The sequence below is a fragment of the Botrytis byssoidea genome (assembly GCF_014898295.1).
Source record: "Botrytis byssoidea strain MUCL 94 chromosome Unknown BBYS_004, whole genome shotgun sequence".
Lineage (NCBI taxonomy): Eukaryota > Fungi > Ascomycota > Leotiomycetes > Helotiales > Sclerotiniaceae > Botrytis > Botrytis byssoidea.
The window spans coordinates 469,909-487,035 of NW_024065845.1; the positions used below are offsets into that span (position 1 = coordinate 469,909).

Sequence of the window (17,127 nt, forward strand, 5' to 3'; positions counted from 1 at the left end):
TACCTCGCAATATAAATAACATAAAAAGGCACCAAACCGTTTCGTGCCGTGTCTTTAAAGTTTAGACACGCTTTGCACGCAGGCTACAACCCTATCAAACAGACACCAAACGCGGTAGTAATGACTGAATTCTCCACTCTAGCGATAGTGGTACAAGTGGTGCAAATTTCCCATGTGCTTGGACGATGGTAGCGATAAATGAAATTGCTGGGTCGGTTCAAGCATGTCCTGGCTGACCAATGGCGGAGCCCACTAATTATGATGAATGATAACAGATCATAGAGGGAAACAAGAATATAATAAGAAGAGCATCATTAACTTAGATGATGAGATGAAATGAGGTGTGAGTTCGGATTTCGGTTAAGATGAAGGGGCCAAACAGGCTTCAGCAGGACGGAAACCCCGGGAGACCAAATCGCTCAAATAAAATTGTGTATTGAAAACATAGACATTTTATTTGCATTGATTGTGTGATGATACAATTTCTGACTCGATATCGAAATGTGGAAATAGTGTGTGTATTTGATGTCTCGGCGTTCCATCCTACTCGACATAGGTATCTTTTCTTGGGGCTCAATCATCGCCTGAAATAAATCGAAGAAACATTGATCGTTATTAGGTAGGAAGTTAACAATGGATGTCAAAAAGTACAAGTGCGGTCAAAATTAAGATTGCAAGTAGGATACCGCTACTTCGAATGGCTAGAAGTGCAACTTGGCTCCAAAACTATCTGTTTTACTATCGGCGCTCTACCTAGTTGCAGCGGTAGGAATACGCCAACGATGCGTGGTGCTCGTACTCATTTGCTCGAATGTCGCCAGTGCATGGACTTGACGTCAATGACAAAAAATTGGACTTTTGTGGCTTGGGATCACTGTTAGAAGACCAAAAATTCAATGGAGATATTGTGACAATTGATGAGATTATGAAGAGAACATATAGAAGTTCTGAAGAACTCGGTCGACTTAGAACAAGAGAATAAAGAAAACAACTACATTCGCACAACAATTTTCATTTCCCCCCTTTTTTGTTGCTTATTACATCTATCCAAACCAACCAGATTGCCAACTTCCTGTTGTTCGTCGGCAGCCCATAAATTACCGTCCAAAAATCCATCACTCATCTCATCCATTCATTTCATATTTCGCATCCCGCACGGCCTTTAACTTCAGGTGGATACACCGCGCATCGTAAAAATGATGCAACGATAAGCAAGCTTATCTACTCATCATCTTCTTCATCAGCAAGAGCTTCTGGAACTTCATCCAGATCGTCCTCTTCAGGAACAACTCCTCCCTTTATTTCAGCAGCTTTACTGGTAGGCCCAGAACCGCCAACCGAATCCTCGGCAGCGGAATCTTCATCATCTTCTACTCCATCATCATCGGCTTCGGCTTCGGCTTCGTTGTCATCGCCATCTTCGTCGTCGTCGATAGGAACAATTTCATCCTCATCGACAGATACATTGTTGGTGACAACTTTGCGCTTTTTAGATGGTGGTGCCGTTTCTATACAAGTATTCGTTAGTATGGTCGTGAGAGTTAATGGCTATCAGGGGATGAAATCTTGCAACTTGTCGCATCGCGCCGCATACCTTGAACTTCCTCTTCTTCTAGTGCTTCTTCGTCCTCGTCACTATCGTCCTCATCGGATGCAGCAGACACTGCTGCTGCGGCTTCGGCGTCGGAATCTTCATACCTGTCAAAACGTGCCGATTAGTTACGATTTCATTGATGAGAAAATGAGCAACCAAGTATATCCAATCAAGCGATGCGATGATCGGTAAATTGATACCGAAAGAATGATACAATGCCAAAATGTAACTCATGTATAATCCAATCAACTAACACGCAGCTGACAACTAGATATCATGGATATAGCCCATTGAAAGGTATATGGGAAATCAATGAATCGAGGAGAGATGCAACACTTACTCCTCTTCCTCTTCGCTCTCATCCGAGGGAAGAGCGACGAGCTCCTCGTCTTCAGCCTTTCTCTTTCTTGTACTCATGTTGAAGTTGATATATTTCGATGTTTTGTGACAAAAATAGTCCAATAAATATATGGGTGAGTGTACAGATATATGATGATTGTTTGATAAGTATAAGATGATAGAGATGAGATGGAAAGCGAATTGAAACCTGTAAAACCCGAACTTGGGGGGAGCAGGAGCTTCAGCTGGGGAAAGAGGAGGCGCTTACTGGCTAAGACTACATTTACTCTCACCCCCAGAATTTCATATCACACTTGTTCTCTTGTTCCTGTAAGCAGGAAAGAAGCTTGGACTTGAGCTCCTCGAGACAAGCTTTTCGAGTAAAGTTAATGATTGGATGTTTACTTGAATAGCATTGAAGCTAGTGTATATAAGGATTAGAAATATGCACGTATCCATAGTCGGACTAAGATGATGCAAGGAATGCATAAATAATTGGAAAGGAGGGGAAGAGTAGTGATTGGTGGAAGGGGAAATCCGATAGTACACATTGTATGTAAGGAAAAGAGTACATATCATCACTGGGTTAACTGCGGCTTTCAAGGAATCAAGAAATACTGTTCAAGTATCTGTCGCAAGAGAGTTACGATATTTTAGGTAAGCATGTGGAGACTAGACCCGAGTTGACGAGTTTCAGTTCATTTTGTTATCAACATAGACGTCGAACTTGGGATCTCACCAGCTGGTGTCAAGAGATAGGAGCTTTTAAGATGTTCGATGATCATTCAAAAGGAATTTCGCGAATATGATCCTACTAACCAGACGGGGAATGACAACGTCCACTATCATAAAACATTTACAAAACAGAACATCTATCGCAATTTCGATCCTTCAATCTTGTTACTGTTAATAGATAAAATGTTCCGGTTCATAGGGGTCTTCTTATTGTTAGTGCTTTTTTCTTGATTCCACACATTACATCTTGATTGACGTCTACCCACACGACATTTCTTAGAACTGACAGATTCACGAAATCTTCCAAAAAATAATTACAATGATAGCAAGAGCAAGCGCAGTAGCATAAATTCTTCTTCATTACATGTCAAAGAACTGTTAGCATACGTCCTTGAATTTTCGTACAGTCAAATTTCTCCTTCTGCATGTAGTCTTGAACGAGTGTCCGATAGTTCGGGCCAAGAGATAAGATATGAACTAGCAGTTTCTAGAAACATTTCACCACTGTAATTGTTGTCGAAAATTTGAAGTATTCCAATCTCCTAGTGAGTCTTAAGAATAGAATATCAGTTGTTCTCGAACTAGACTATTGGAGACCCTAGTCTGAGACCAATAGCTTCAGATGCATCCTTCCGTGACGGTTCCCGCCTCCTTCATTTCCAGTTCATATACACATATCATATCGAAATAGAACACAATCGATCGTTCAATCAATCTAGCGGTATAGCGATGTTTAAGTTGTAGCGTGGATTCATTTCATACTATTTAGACCCTAGATATAATTAATCAATGTTCTGTAATCTACAATGCACTCCGTCGATCATTATTTTCCATCATGTCCCTCTCTCTTCTCTCTCAACCAAAACTTAGTTTTGATTGCTGAACTGTGACTTGCAAACGAACGCTCAGTAACCTGAAACTAATCATGAAATGATCACTTATGATGGAATCAACAGGCTGAACTCTATGCTTCCCTCATGATGTAATATTTGCAATCATCTATACATACACGGGACCTGCTCAACTACATAATGGGATTATTGAATCCTTTGTGGATAACTTGTTGCTAGTAATACAGAGCAGAGCTGGACCAGTGACGACTAGGTACAGACTTCAATGGCAATTATTAGGAATAGATGAATATTCTACTCCTTGACCAATCACAATTTGGAATGATTATATGCCCTTCAATCCATTCAGGGCAGGGGACGGGGGTCGTATACCTACTTGTGAGGACACAGAGTCAAGATAAACTTGATGTCATGCGCCCAGCTAGATACGAATAAATTGGAAGAACGAGACGGTAGATCCAACATCTTAGCCCGAAATGGAAGGTCGAAGGAAGGATGAGGGTATCAAGTCTCGCAAAAGTAGTGACTTGAAACATCAGTTAGCTCTGCATGTGTACCTTTTGTCATATATATCAGTATACCAATTTCCTTAAAACCCAGTGCATAAAAATGGAGTTCAATGGTATCAATTTATCTCTTCACGTTATAACTTCGACGCTTATCCTGGCAGAGGGAAATTTCGGAACTAGCAGCATCTAAAACTTGAACAGGCGGTGGCAGAATATCAAGACGTGCAACATTGGAGTTCCTAAAGCTAGCAACACCGGGTTAGGAAGGAACTTTTTGAAACACCCAGAAGCACTTAGAAACCCTACAATGATATCCGAAAGTAGATTAAACTAATGAAGTGCAGAATGGATATCATTTCTATACTGATCAACTTGCTTGGTAGCCTGATCTCAAATTCCAAGGCTGCGATTTTGTATTTATTTAATCAATGAAAATTTGCTAGAGGAACAGCCTTTTGGCCTGTAAAATTTATAGAATTCTTACTCAGGCCGCTACATTGAATCATTATGTAACCTGTAGTAACGTAGACAGATGACTTTCGTGGACTGTACGTAACCTGAAAGTAACATGGCGAGTCATGTGTGAATGGAACTACCTACTAATGTCCAATAGCATATGATTCATCATATGTGTTAGTTCAAGAACTGATACACTGGTGATATCATAGGCAACTCTAGCACATGTAAATTCTACCTAAATTACCCCAGATTTTTCCATTCCCGATGGAGAACAAGGGAAAAGATGAAAATCAAACGAAGACTCACTATCATATAGAAAGAGCATTTATATTGCAAGAACTACTGCGAGATCTTTTGATATTTGGCAGAGATATGAGAGGGCAAGAAATAAATATGCTTATTCGTTACTCGTTGGCCAATTTGTATTTCAACATCTCCTCGGTAAGTTTTTAATCATAGCCAAAATCAATTAATGAAACTAATGGTTCTAGTATAATCTAGTACAAAGAAGTCAATCTGAATTCACCCATCAGCCCTAAATGCCATTCACAGTACGACTTAAGCATGGTGGTCCACACTCTTTTAGGTTAGCGAGTTATTGAATTCAACCAAGCACCTCGTTCAAAATCCAAGAGACTAGCACAAGACGCGATATTAGGGATGTAGAAACATTAGATAAAGAAGTGAATATGTTCAGTCAGGCAGTAGTACATGCCAAGCGTGCAATCAAGTAGCTTTAATATTAATTGTACGGTATATAAAGTCCTCTCTCGCGCCAGCCCCGCTTTCTCAATTCTAGATCCAGAAATCTATCGATCTTCATAAAGCCTTATTACCATCGAATATCTTAACTCTAACTACCGAACAACAGTATATCAGAAACGATCTACGAGTAAGGTAAGCCAATTCTGACATTCTGCCCAGTTAAATGATGTCGCGGTGGCTTGATTTATTTTAGTGTTTCAGAGCATTAGTGATTCGGCAAGAAGGTCTCAGCTTTCAAGTGCACTGAGAGATTTGGGACAACTTATAGTCTCTGTTTTTTAAATATCTTGAAGCTTTTTCTTATTAGACTGCAAACCAGATACTGAGTAGAAAGGATTTTGCTGATAACCATTACAGACAAGACTATCTTCACGATGGCTCCATCAGCGATTCATCCCCAAGAAGAACAGAAGAGAGCCGTTACGAGTACACGAGTTCGAGCCAACGGCATCACAATAAACAAAGCAGCCAAGCCGAGGACGAATACAACTGCAGAAGATCCAGTCAAGCCAATGGAAAAATTGGCAGTGGAGAAGACCGTCGACTCTTCAACAACACAAACCGCGAATACCAAGGTCGAATCAAAGGACACAGACATGAACGAAGTTTACAACGATGTATTTTCCAACCTTCGCGGTCATTTTCAGAAACCAGATACCGTCAAGCCCGACATGGCCAAGTCTGATGTTACCATAACTGCTGCTGAGAATAAACTTTCAAAAAAGAAAATTATTGATCAGGATGAAGATGCAGCCTACAACATGATCAAAGCCCATTTTCGTTCCATGGGCTCGGGAGGAAAGAAGGGAGGCGCCAATAATTGGAGCTTTTTAATTTAATGGTATGATAATATCCATTCGTCGCCGTTCCAAACCTTCATGGATATTTCTGATAACTTTTTCAGTCAAGAATCTATGGTTGGAAGAAAGGTTTCGAGTGTCACGATGGATGAACTCTCAGTTGAGAATAAGCATATCTGGATATATTCTGGAGGCAAGTGTCAGAGAAATTAGCGGCGTGAGGATATCACTTTGGATTAGATAAATTATAAATAGCATGTTTGAATACGTAAGAGTTGTGGCCTCAGCTTATCGCACACCATCTTATTTTGTGACAAAATCCCTGCAAAAAAGCTGTTTTTTTATATAAATTAATTTCTTTAATTGTTTCATTAAATATTGAATTATTAATTTGAAAATTTGATATATAAAAGATATTAATATTTTAAATCTAAAAAAATAAATAGAATATTTTTAATAATTTTTTTAGAAAAGTTGTTAACTTTTAAAATTAAAATTTTTCAAAAATTATTATATATAACACTTTTACTATACAAAAAAATCAATTTTTTTAAAATTTTTGAAAGTTTTGATTTCAAAAATTTACAATTTTTTCAAAAAAAATTATTAAAAATATTCTATTCATTTTTTTAAATTATTTTATTAAATTATTATTATAAATATTTATTCAAAAAATTTATTTCATTTTTTGATTAAAATAATATATAATTCAAAAGTTGAAGAAATAAGGGTTTTTGATGTGTTTTTGTTTAGTATGCGATAAGCTGAGGCTACAACTCTTACATTCTGCTCAGCCTGGTCAGCTATTGGTGAACTAATAACACCCTTGTAAGTCTTCCAGCGAGCTCACTATTAAATCTACATGTATTCATTTGCATTATTGATGGCGAAGTTCTTCGCTTTCAGTATAGGCTATTCCTGTACTATTTTCTATGACTAGATTTTGTTCCGACTCTGTTCGCAATTTTGACGAATCACTTCCAAACAACCATGGAACTTTCCTGCGAGAACAAAGTTCGAACAATATGCATGCTAGACATTAAATAGCTGGCTAATAAGAGTCTCTGGAATATTTCCTTATACCCAAAGAACTTTCACAAACAATTACCTACACAACTATTATTTTTAGCCCGATAAAAGCTTCAAATACACACTCCACAGCCTAATTAACCACCGCAAACATGCCAACAATAGGAGTGAGACGACCTCTTTGGTGCAATAGCGAGAAGGCTTATCTTGCCAGCATCTCGATGCACACAGTCAATGGGAGGTATTCGAGAATAGGTCCTAGCTCAGTCATGCGCCAAATGACAATCGAGAGCAAGAAACATCGCCGTGGTGGTGTTGCTTTTGCGGAAGACCCATGGCCTATGAGAAATTATACCATTAATCGCATCAGATATCAGTGGAAATGTACTGACATGGTCAACGAAGAAGCTGCTCGTCTTCGCGTCGAGCAACCCGCTCAGCAACTACAGCCGCAAATCGAACGATATATCGTACCTTCCGGGGACTCGATAGCATCTCATGACACCAACATCGAAATGCCTTTAGAATGGCAACTGGAAGTTGAAGAAATGATGGCTCCGTTGAAACTTCAATGGGCTGAGGAAGACCGCGTCAAAGCCTCCCGATACCAATCAGCAGTAGCAGCCGCAGATCAAGCTCTAGGAGCTGATTTCTGGACCCATTTTCAAGAAGATGTTGATATGGAGTGATCGACTCTGGATATGGTAGCAGAGGATATGTACACACATGTCAGCATGAACCGGTAAGTAAGTGCTAAAGAGAGATACAATCGAGGCTGGCCCTCACTATTGAAATTGATACATTTCCTAAATCTAATTATACATAAACCCTAACAACATTTTGCCCATTTTTCTTTGTGATACCGTGAGTGACTGTGAGTAAACAATGCCTTGTAATAACAAACAAAGAGCTCGTCTCTGTTAATCTTTGTTTCCTGGAGAGATAAACGAGCAGAGATTACTTCGTAAACTAACAATCTGAACAAAGCATATCAGGAACAAACTACAAATTCTTTATTAAATTTTCCGAGTCCTTGTCGTTCGTTTAATAACCGAATAAAGAGAATTATTTTTAGATCATGTTATCTTCAAACGACATGCTAAATAAGCACCAAGCGCAGAACCGATTTGGCTACCGATATTCATCTTTTTAATGAAATAATATCCCAATACTGTCCCAACTACTATCGTACTGTTTACCGTCCTTGACTAACCATCGTCTAATAACAAATTGATTTAGGTAAAGATTACAGAATACCAAAACTTCTACCTTTCCCACACATTGAATCTCAATCTTCACTGATTTTTTATCTGAGCAATATAAACTAAAATATAAAAAATCTTTCAACCATGTACATCATACTATCCCATAATCTCTCCCAAATCTCCATCTATATTCAGACCCGAAGCTAATAATCTACACAACTATTTACCCATTCATCCCCCTTCCCCCTTCCCCCTCTGCACTTTCCCAAAACCTAATTCGAACTCAATCTCAACACCTCCCCGTGCATCTGTTCTTTCTATCCATCATCAATTCATCAGCATCCATAAATATGAGAAAGTGTCATCCAGCCGGCAAGAGAGTCAATCGTTCCTACCCCTCACGCTTTCCCCTACCCTAGCCTCTAGAATAACATTACAGTGACCATTACTATCTCAACCCCTCATTATATAATTCAAAGTTTTGAAGTTCGTTCAGGAATACATTTTTATCTTTTCAAGTATTATTTTTGTAAAACACTCCGGGTCATCAGCAAAGTGGTATTCCTTCTCACTATAATATTTCTCAGGTTCTCTTCCTCGTTAGTGGCAGGCAACGCAACGTCTTTCAAGCATCGCTGGAGCTAATACCACGGAACAAAACACTCCCCATCTTCGATCATTCATAGATCCATCCATAAATTCCTACGAACTCGACGATGGGCCACATCCTAATCTACCACACCCACGGCTCGACCCGCACACTTACTCCCACCATCTCAAACCCTTCAAATCCCTCAAACCCCTCTCCCCCTCCCACACCCTCTGTCTCCCCCCAAACAACAACCCCCCGAGTCTACGGTGCTTACGCCGCCCGCTACTCGCACATCTACCCCTCACGGTGCAAAATACACGTGGGGACGCTCTCCCCGCTCTCCCGGCACCCAGTAACTCCCATGCGCGCCGCTCTCTCCTCCATCCTTCTCGCGCAGCGCTCCGCTCTTGCGCGTATCGAAACCATAAAAGCCACCAACTGCGATCCAGATGCCTGTTATCTCCCCATCCACGAGGATCCCAAATTCCGCGCCGAGCTCAACGAGGGAGTAGGTTTTGATCTCGACATCTATTCCTCCTCCAAAGAAGTAATTTCGCTTATTCAAAGATGGCCATTCGATGATGCGATGAAAGGGATGATTCCCGGTAAGCGCTTGCCGTATGTAGATTTAATATTGGAATTTGATCAGCTGAACAAAAAGTTGCATAAACTGGGACAGGCGAGTTTGGGATATCATGTGAAGTATCATTATATCCCTATGATTGACAATCGAGCGGTGGAAGTGCAAGTGATAGCGGAGTTGGATAGATATGCTGCCAAGCTGGAGAAAAACTTGAAGGAGAGAGAGAGAGAGATATCGAGAGGTGAGGAGACGGAGTTAGAGTCAGAAGTAGAGGAGCCTTCAGAATTGGAAACAACGCTGATGTCGAAACCATGGGGAACATCAATACAGGCTCCAGAATCTACAAAGATGAAAAGAAAGCTGAAGGAGAAAGGAATGGCGACGGGTGATGAAACGGAGACGGATGAAGAAATGGAGGAACTCTTAACACCGAAGATAACGCCAATATCGAAATTATGGGAAACATCAACAAACCCTCCGAAATCTGCAAAGACAAAAAGAAATTTGAAAGAGAAAAAGAAAGACATAACGACAGGCGATGAAACGGAGACGGATGAAGAAATGCAGGAACTCTTCATGCCGAAAACAACGCCGGTATCGAAATCAGGGGGGAGATCAAAATCAACGCCAAAATCAATATCAGGGGGCAGATCATTCCCAACCCCCCAATCAACATCAGGCGGAAAATCATTCGCAACTCCTCAATCAACATCGGGAGGAAAATCATTCCCAACTCCCCAATCGACCCCCGTCCAAAAACCAAAGCCAAAGCTCAAGCTCATATCTCGAGATCCACGAGTTCGTGGAAATTCCACACCGAAGCCTCCCGAATCATGATCCCGGTTCTGTGGTCTAATCTTCTATATCTTCCATTCACATCATACATCAAAGAAATCAATGAAGAACTATAGCAAATCATCAAATACACTTTTGGAGGAGAAACTGTACGTGTGCTCGGAGTTGGACAAATACAAGCCACCAACTCTCAGCGTACCCGGAACTCTTTCTTTTTATTTAAGTTTCCCAAATCTATAGCTGGAAAGCTATCAGCAATCAAGATAACCAATCACTACAAATCTCTCTACTTGACCATTCTCTTCCATTGCGAAGCTGTGAGACATCCTGTTCCCGTCCCCGTCTCCGTAAAGTATCAATATCCATATCCTTACACCTTGCTCACAACCCACAACCCTATACTCAGCGATACGAAAACAGATAAAAGATATAAATGTCAGGCTCGGGAACTATCCCATTGTTCACCACATCCATTCGGTAATATATATATAAGGGATACACTATACCTGATGCACCGTACCTGAAAACTCCATCTCCATTCACAGTTCCACCCACATTTTCAGCGACATTAAAAGAAGAAACAACAATACATCTATCCCACAACCAATCAAAAACTTACGAAACGAATTAAATCAAATTATCAATGAAACCATAGAAATGAACATATCAACACAATCTATACGAAAGCGACATACCTATATTCTACCAACAAGCAGCTAGAAGAAAGAAAGAAATCTACCACAAATTAATGATATCTAACCCGACTCCACCTCCTCAAAATCCGCATCATCCCCGGGAAAATCCCTCGCATGTTGCGCTCTCCTCATCCTCTCCACCCACTCCATCCTCTTCCGCACCGCCAAAGCCCGACTCACCTGTTCCATCCTATCATCCTCCTCTATGCGCTCTCCAAGGGCCTGCGGATCTGCAACGGAAGGAGCACCATAGTAATACGCCTGCGCCGGACAGCCCAGCCACATGAGAAAATCAAGCGTGCTACAATCTTCTCCGACGATGCCAATGGGTTTTTCGACATCGCGCCGGAGGAGCTCGTAGAGCTCGTTTTCGTTTTTGATGTGGCATGCTTTCTCTGTGACTTTGATGCAGAAGTGCACCCAGTTGAGCATGACCTCTGGATCGAGAGTTCCGGGATGGAGACGGAATTCGATGGTGCGTTCTTCAGTTTCGTACGGGAGTTTTAAGTTGACCAGGTTGAATGCAAGGCGTCCGCCAACGCCAGGTGTCATGTCAGTCCAGAATTGTTTCCAGTCGTCTGGGTTTTGGTAGGAAAGAATGTGGTTGAGGAACTCGAGACGCGTGATATCTGGGGCACTCGTCGCGAAAGTGCACCAGGTGAATGATCGGCAAAAGGTTTGTGAAGTCTGCACTCGCTCGGCAGAGACCATAAGCCGAATCTGCCGTTCGTAAGTATATAAAATTGCAACCAGGTTGCGAAATACTGGGAAAGAAAACCCATCATACTCGTTGCCAACGTGAACGTGAAAGCCTGCACTCTTATTAACTCGAACTAGATAATTATTTCTTAATGTCTCCAAGACTACAGGAATAAGTTCCCGTGAAGCCTGATCGTAATAGTAGGGTGGAGATGATAATTCCATACCAAATTCTCTATAATTTGGATGGATTCGCTCTATTGGATTAACACTCGAATCAGATTTAAGGTGCCATTTAGTTCTTAATTCTGAACGATTCAGCGATGAATCCATTTCGCACACAGTTGTTGTTACTGGTATACCGTTAGCCTTGAGTCTTTCCCCAATGTCATCATTAGCTTTGTCTATGCTACTTAATTTACTTCCATCTTTCTCACGTGGATCCTTTGGATGAGGAGCAGGATAGATGGGATGAACGGTAGCTAAGAGATATTCGATCTCGATACCAAATGTGAGCCTAGTCTCAGACTTGACTGCTGTCTCTTGAGAATCTTCTAGAGTCGAGCTTCTAGACATTTTGGTCAAAGGTTAAGGATTGTGGTTGTGCTACAGCAATTAAAATGCGTTGGGGGTATTCTGAGAAGAAGTTGAGTCATCTAGAAAGCGTGTGAGCGATACGAGCTAAAGAAATGCCTACATATAAGAGCTACAATGCCATTGTTCCTTCATGATGTTAAAAGTTTATGAAAAATCATCTCTCTCCAAAGATCAAAAGTCCTTTGAGCCCGAATCATTCTTTGTACTCAAACAACGAGCTGTTGAAGAATTGTTCAAGAACATAGAAGCTCCAAAAAATGATACAATAACTTTGAGAACCAATGCTAGAAGGTAAGATTTCAAAGTCAAATTTGATGAAAATGCTACATTCGTGGTGATACTGACAACATTGACTTGATCCACGTATATAGCATGAATGATACTTTCATTCTCATTTAAAAAGATGACTAGAACAAAATGGTGTGTATTCCTATGGTATTTTATGTAACTTCATATGAGATCCAAAATTTCTCCCAATTTCATGAATTTTCCCCAATTAGTGCTGATTCCTTATTTGTTGTCGCGAATGAATGAAACAAACTCCTCATCTAAAAGAACAGAATCTCGTTAGTAATTGTGCAATTCTGGAGAGATTTTAAAGAATCTTTAAGGGGGGCTTTCATACAATCTATGCTTCCGTCACCATTCTTATCAACCTCCTTCACCATACTCTTAATCTCTTCCTCTGACAAATTCTCTCCTAAAGATGCCATCAACTTGTAGATTTCTTCCGGGGAAATTGTGCCACTTCCATCAACATCGAATACTTGGAAAGCGCTGCGCATTTCTTGTTCAAAGTCAACGCCCTTTGTTTCGGCGGTCATCATCTTAAGGAATTCTGTATTTCGAAGATTATATGGTTAGAAGAGTTCGAATGAAAGTATTGACGATGTGAAGATGTGGGGTATTCGTGGTATATCGCGGTGTAACAAACCATCAAAATCGACCGTTCCAGATTGATCAACATCAACCTCATTGATCATATCCTGAATTTCTGCATCTGATGGATTTTGTCCCAAAGACTTCATTGCTTCTGCGAGTTCGGCGGTGGAAATGGTTCCTGATTAAAGGCAGGATTGTTAGAAAAGGATTGCGAAGAGCAAGTGCGGGGTTGAATTGCGCATACCATCACCGTCTTTATCCTGTATTTGAGCGTAAGCATTTTGCGCGAACATTCAAATAAGAAGTTTGACTTACGAAGATGGAGAAAGCATCTCTATATGCTTGAATTTCCTCATTGCTGAGACCCTAGAACAGAGGAGTAGTCAGTACTGGTGAGTACGCGTGAAGTATGAATATCAAAACATCTCTCGTGAAGCTTTCAATCTCTTAAAACTTACTTTGGCATTCTTTAACTCCGACATTCTGGTGTAGTATGTATGATGTAAATACTTAAGATACTTGGCAGATGTAAACAATTTGGCGCAAACAATAAATATCAGAATTCAGACGAACGACTAAAAGGGGTTGAAGGGGTTTGACCGTTTGAGAGGGGTGATGATATAAAGTGGCTCGAGATAGTTTTTCTTAGAACCGTTTCATAAGGCGAGATCTTTATTTGGGACCTTTACCCGCAGCGAATCGAGCAAATCGAGCAAATCAAGCAACGCAGGCTAGAATCCCAAAAATTGAGTGACAGCTCAAAATTCTCCACAAATGATAATCCTTTTCATTGGTAGAAAGAACATTTCGGTAAAAAGGGATGATCACAGACTGATAAGAGCTCCAGTTTCGTCCCATTCCCACTCACATCCAAAGAGAAGTTCCAAACATTTGACAAATTTGTTGCTTCAATATCTTCACCACCAAGAAGATTGATATTAAGGGTCCTGTTTCATGATAACGCTGATCTATTTTTGGAACATGAAAGATTTCTCATCATACCTATCCATATCCCCAAAAAGCTGGGGAATATCTATCATGCATGGAAGCCATGCCTTTAATTGATGATATCGTGGCTGTGTTGATCATTGAGTGGAACCTTCCCGCCGCATGGCAATATAAACAAGTGAAGAAACGATGGATTGGATCAAGCTGAGGTCTTTTCTCTTTTGGGAATGAGTTACATCCATCGTAAAGGAGTGTGCGATGCCAAGAACAAACACTCCCATTACTCATCATTAGATGAACAGACGAGACAGAATCCCTCCCTACGAGACTACCACGTGACTACCTACCTAAGGTTAGGACCTCCGGACGTACACATGAAAGATTTTGTGGCTGTGCAAAGTCCAAAGCGAGTGTCATCCGCAGGCAACAAACGACCTCATCTCACTTCACAACTACATTAAAAAAATACCACATCGCCTCAAATTTATTGATTTTGTCCATCCATTGGAACGATAATCGCACAGGCGAAATCTCAAAAGTATAAAGATATCATCAATCGACAGGATCCGCGGCTCTACATCGGGCACGACGAATCTGTAATATGGGGAAAGAAACGCCACAGCCCTACAAGGCTGATGCCCATAGAGATCTATTAGAAGCTAGCAATGCTGCTTCTTCTTCCGCAAGTTTCCTCAATGATATTGATCAAGAATACCCCGAAGAGGATCTTCCAACGTACGAAGAAACATCTTCATCGGCACCTCTTCTTTCGCGAACCGATGGCCCATCTGCCAGCACTTCTCACTCTACCTCCGGTGTAGGCTGGTATATGTAAGTATCTCTTATTATATGTGCCGTGCAATTTAACCTTACTTACTCTGCTCTAGACCTCCTCCCGATCTTCCTTTCTCTTCGCACGACTACAGTTCATCCGATTTCTGGACAAGATTCCCAAATTATTCTACAGATCCCGATGCTCTTCGTCAAATGATCCTCGAACAAGCTCAATATGCTCCGACCTATTATGTGGAAGTATCGGGGACTCACAGAGAAACCGAACGTCGGCACAAGAAAAACTCAACGGAAACTATTACGGATTTCCACATACGTCTGAATTTGACACATCTGCTCACGACCGGATTAAGAACTGGGGGAAGACTAGAGATATTGCCAGATAACCAGAAAGGATATCGTGGAGGAATAATAAAGTCTCTCGAGCCCACTCTCTCAAACTCTGATATTGAGTCCGGTTCAACAGGGGATGAATTACAAGCCTGGTGTGAGAAATTTGTGTCCGATCCATCTAGCATGAAATGCTTCATATTCGAACGCAAAATCATAAATCACGATAAAAGTCATCTGGAGTATCTCTTGCGACGTATTGTTACATCCACAAATTACCGTGGTCAAATTCACGTCAATTTCCCAACATCGCACAAACGAGTAATTGTTTATTCGCCACATGTGATCAACGAATGGCGAATGACTACCTGGATTCGTTGGTTCTTTTATCTCACATTCCTTTGGGTAGTCTCCTGGCCAATTCTCTTCTTGGTCACTCGTCGCTACGAGGTTGTGAGATGTATATATCAATATGCAGACAGACGTGCGGGAGCCGGTGCTTCCCCTCGAAAACCAACGGTGCAAAGCGAGGATGATTTTGTCAATCATTGGGAATCTGCTTTGAGATCTGCAATTATAGGACGAATGATCCGAACAGATTCTTGTCTGGATGAGGATTATAGGGTACAGATATTGCAAGCGGAAGTTGCTAGAGGTCAAGCGGCTGCACGTGCTCTAAACGGCACGGGTAATGGTTTGGCGGATGGCGCGATTGGAGTTATCGCAGCAGCGACGAGCTTCGTAGGCGAATATAATGATGCGAGAGGTTGGGGCTACGATTCTTAAATATCATTTTCATATAGATGCCGCAGGTAATACGAGTCAGCATGGAGTTTGGATTAGTTTATATGTTTAGAATAACGAGTCAGTATACCAATTTAGCAAGTGAGCGGTTATTTGGTCAGAATTATTACACCCATCTGGACGCAGGCTTTCGTCCCGCTTAACTACCACGAGTAATGAAAATATCAATTAGAATCCTCAACTCGATAAAAAGTTTATCGTTTGAGAGATTGTATACTGCGCTGATTATATTCATACATATACCCAGGATTTGATATCAAACACTCGAAAACTTCGCTGCGAAGACCAATTTATATTAAAGATACCTAGTATCTCCTTCGTTTGTCTCATTAACCCATCCATCATCTTTCCCCGAGGATTAATTCCCACAAAGTGTCATAATTCACTTCCAAGGTTCGCATTTGCTTTTTTTTTGCGATTCGCCTCTTACTGTAAAGGGAATATGTAGATTTAAAAGATTCAGATTGCTTGGGTTTTGTGATTTAAGATTTGTGAGGTGTGATGAGTGACGAGTGCTGAGTGCTGATTTTCTTTCTTGTGAGTTGGTAGTGGGGTTTGAGGGGAGACGGGGCTTGTGGGGTTGCGGATGGAGATGGAGATGGAGATAGAATGGTTCGGTGGGAATTTCGTGTGTGTGTAGTATTCAGATTATTTGGCGGAGTAAAAATGGTATTTATATACGTATTTATGTATGTATGTATGTATGTATGTAGAGGGGCAGAGAGAGATTTTCGAGAATACTAGTGCTTCTGAGGAGTTAGTATTTTGAGGGACTGGGATCTTGATGTATTGGATATCTACTAGATAGAGTTCCTCACACCATGAAATGAACTCCGCTTACACTCTAGATTAATTTTGAAGAATGGATATGGAGATGAGGATGGAGAGATCTTTGGAGTTGATTGGTTGATTGGTTTATTGGAAGACTTCAGCTCGGGTGTGCTTTTTGGGAAGGAAGTATGTGTGTGTATATATAGTCTCACAAGTGGATGATTGTTGACACTTTTATTGGTTTTGGTTTTGGTTTTGGTTTTGGTTTTGGATTATGAGTTTGGTGTGTGTGGTTTGAAAGTTTTCTGGGGGGGAAAGGCATATGATTTAATTTTTCTTGAGATTTTATGTTT

General features: G+C 40.8%; 7 protein-coding genes across 7 annotated transcripts; 4 read left to right on the forward strand and 3 right to left on the reverse strand.

The window, feature by feature from the left end:
* Nucleotides 1-1,221: 1,221 nt before the first annotated feature.
* Nucleotides 1,222-2,011, reverse strand: EAE97_002242 (uncharacterized protein; the record flags this gene model as incomplete). Its single annotated transcript, XM_038872753.1, has 3 exons — nucleotides 1,222-1,508; nucleotides 1,595-1,698; nucleotides 1,935-2,011. The coding sequence occupies 3 exons, from the start codon at nucleotides 2,009-2,011 to the stop codon at nucleotides 1,222-1,224; spliced, it is 468 nt and encodes a 155-aa protein (XP_038735959.1).
* A 3,615-nt stretch (nucleotides 2,012-5,626) lies between these two features.
* EAE97_002243 (uncharacterized protein) lies at nucleotides 5,627-6,091 on the forward strand (the record flags this gene model as incomplete). The annotated part of the gene is made up of 1 exon (XM_038872754.1): nucleotides 5,627-6,091. One exon carries the CDS (start codon nucleotides 5,627-5,629, stop codon nucleotides 6,089-6,091), a length of 465 nt encoding a protein of 154 aa, XP_038735960.1.
* Nucleotides 6,092-7,233: 1,142 nt separating this feature from the next.
* Nucleotides 7,234-7,770, forward strand: EAE97_002244 (uncharacterized protein; the record flags this gene model as incomplete). The annotated part of the gene is made up of 1 exon (XM_038872755.1): nucleotides 7,234-7,770. The coding sequence occupies one exon, from the start codon at nucleotides 7,234-7,236 to the stop codon at nucleotides 7,768-7,770; it is 537 nt and encodes a 178-aa protein (XP_038735961.1).
* A 1,232-nt stretch (nucleotides 7,771-9,002) lies between these two features.
* Nucleotides 9,003-10,298, forward strand: EAE97_002245 (uncharacterized protein; the record flags this gene model as incomplete). Its single annotated transcript, XM_038872756.1, has 1 exon — nucleotides 9,003-10,298. The coding sequence occupies one exon, from the start codon at nucleotides 9,003-9,005 to the stop codon at nucleotides 10,296-10,298; it is 1,296 nt and encodes a 431-aa protein (XP_038735962.1).
* Nucleotides 10,299-11,011: 713 nt separating this feature from the next.
* On the reverse strand, nucleotides 11,012-12,226 carry EAE97_002246 (uncharacterized protein; the record flags this gene model as incomplete). Its single annotated transcript, XM_038872757.1, has 1 exon — nucleotides 11,012-12,226. The coding sequence occupies one exon, from the start codon at nucleotides 12,224-12,226 to the stop codon at nucleotides 11,012-11,014; it is 1,215 nt and encodes a 404-aa protein (XP_038735963.1).
* Nucleotides 12,227-12,757: 531 nt separating this feature from the next.
* On the reverse strand, nucleotides 12,758-13,611 carry EAE97_002247 (uncharacterized protein; the record flags this gene model as incomplete). The annotated part of the gene is made up of 6 exons (XM_038872758.1): nucleotides 12,758-12,795; nucleotides 12,873-13,085; nucleotides 13,182-13,307; nucleotides 13,374-13,389; nucleotides 13,445-13,495; nucleotides 13,588-13,611. The coding sequence occupies 6 exons, from the start codon at nucleotides 13,609-13,611 to the stop codon at nucleotides 12,758-12,760; spliced, it is 468 nt and encodes a 155-aa protein (XP_038735964.1).
* Nucleotides 13,612-14,502: 891 nt separating this feature from the next.
* On the forward strand, nucleotides 14,503-16,621 carry EAE97_002248 (uncharacterized protein). The gene is made up of 2 exons (XM_038872759.1): nucleotides 14,503-14,908; nucleotides 14,965-16,621. Exons 1-2 carry the CDS (start codon nucleotides 14,679-14,681, stop codon nucleotides 15,983-15,985), a joined length of 1,251 nt encoding a protein of 416 aa, XP_038735965.1. The 5' UTR covers nucleotides 14,503-14,678; the 3' UTR covers nucleotides 15,986-16,621.
* Nucleotides 16,622-17,127: the final 506 nt, after the last annotated feature.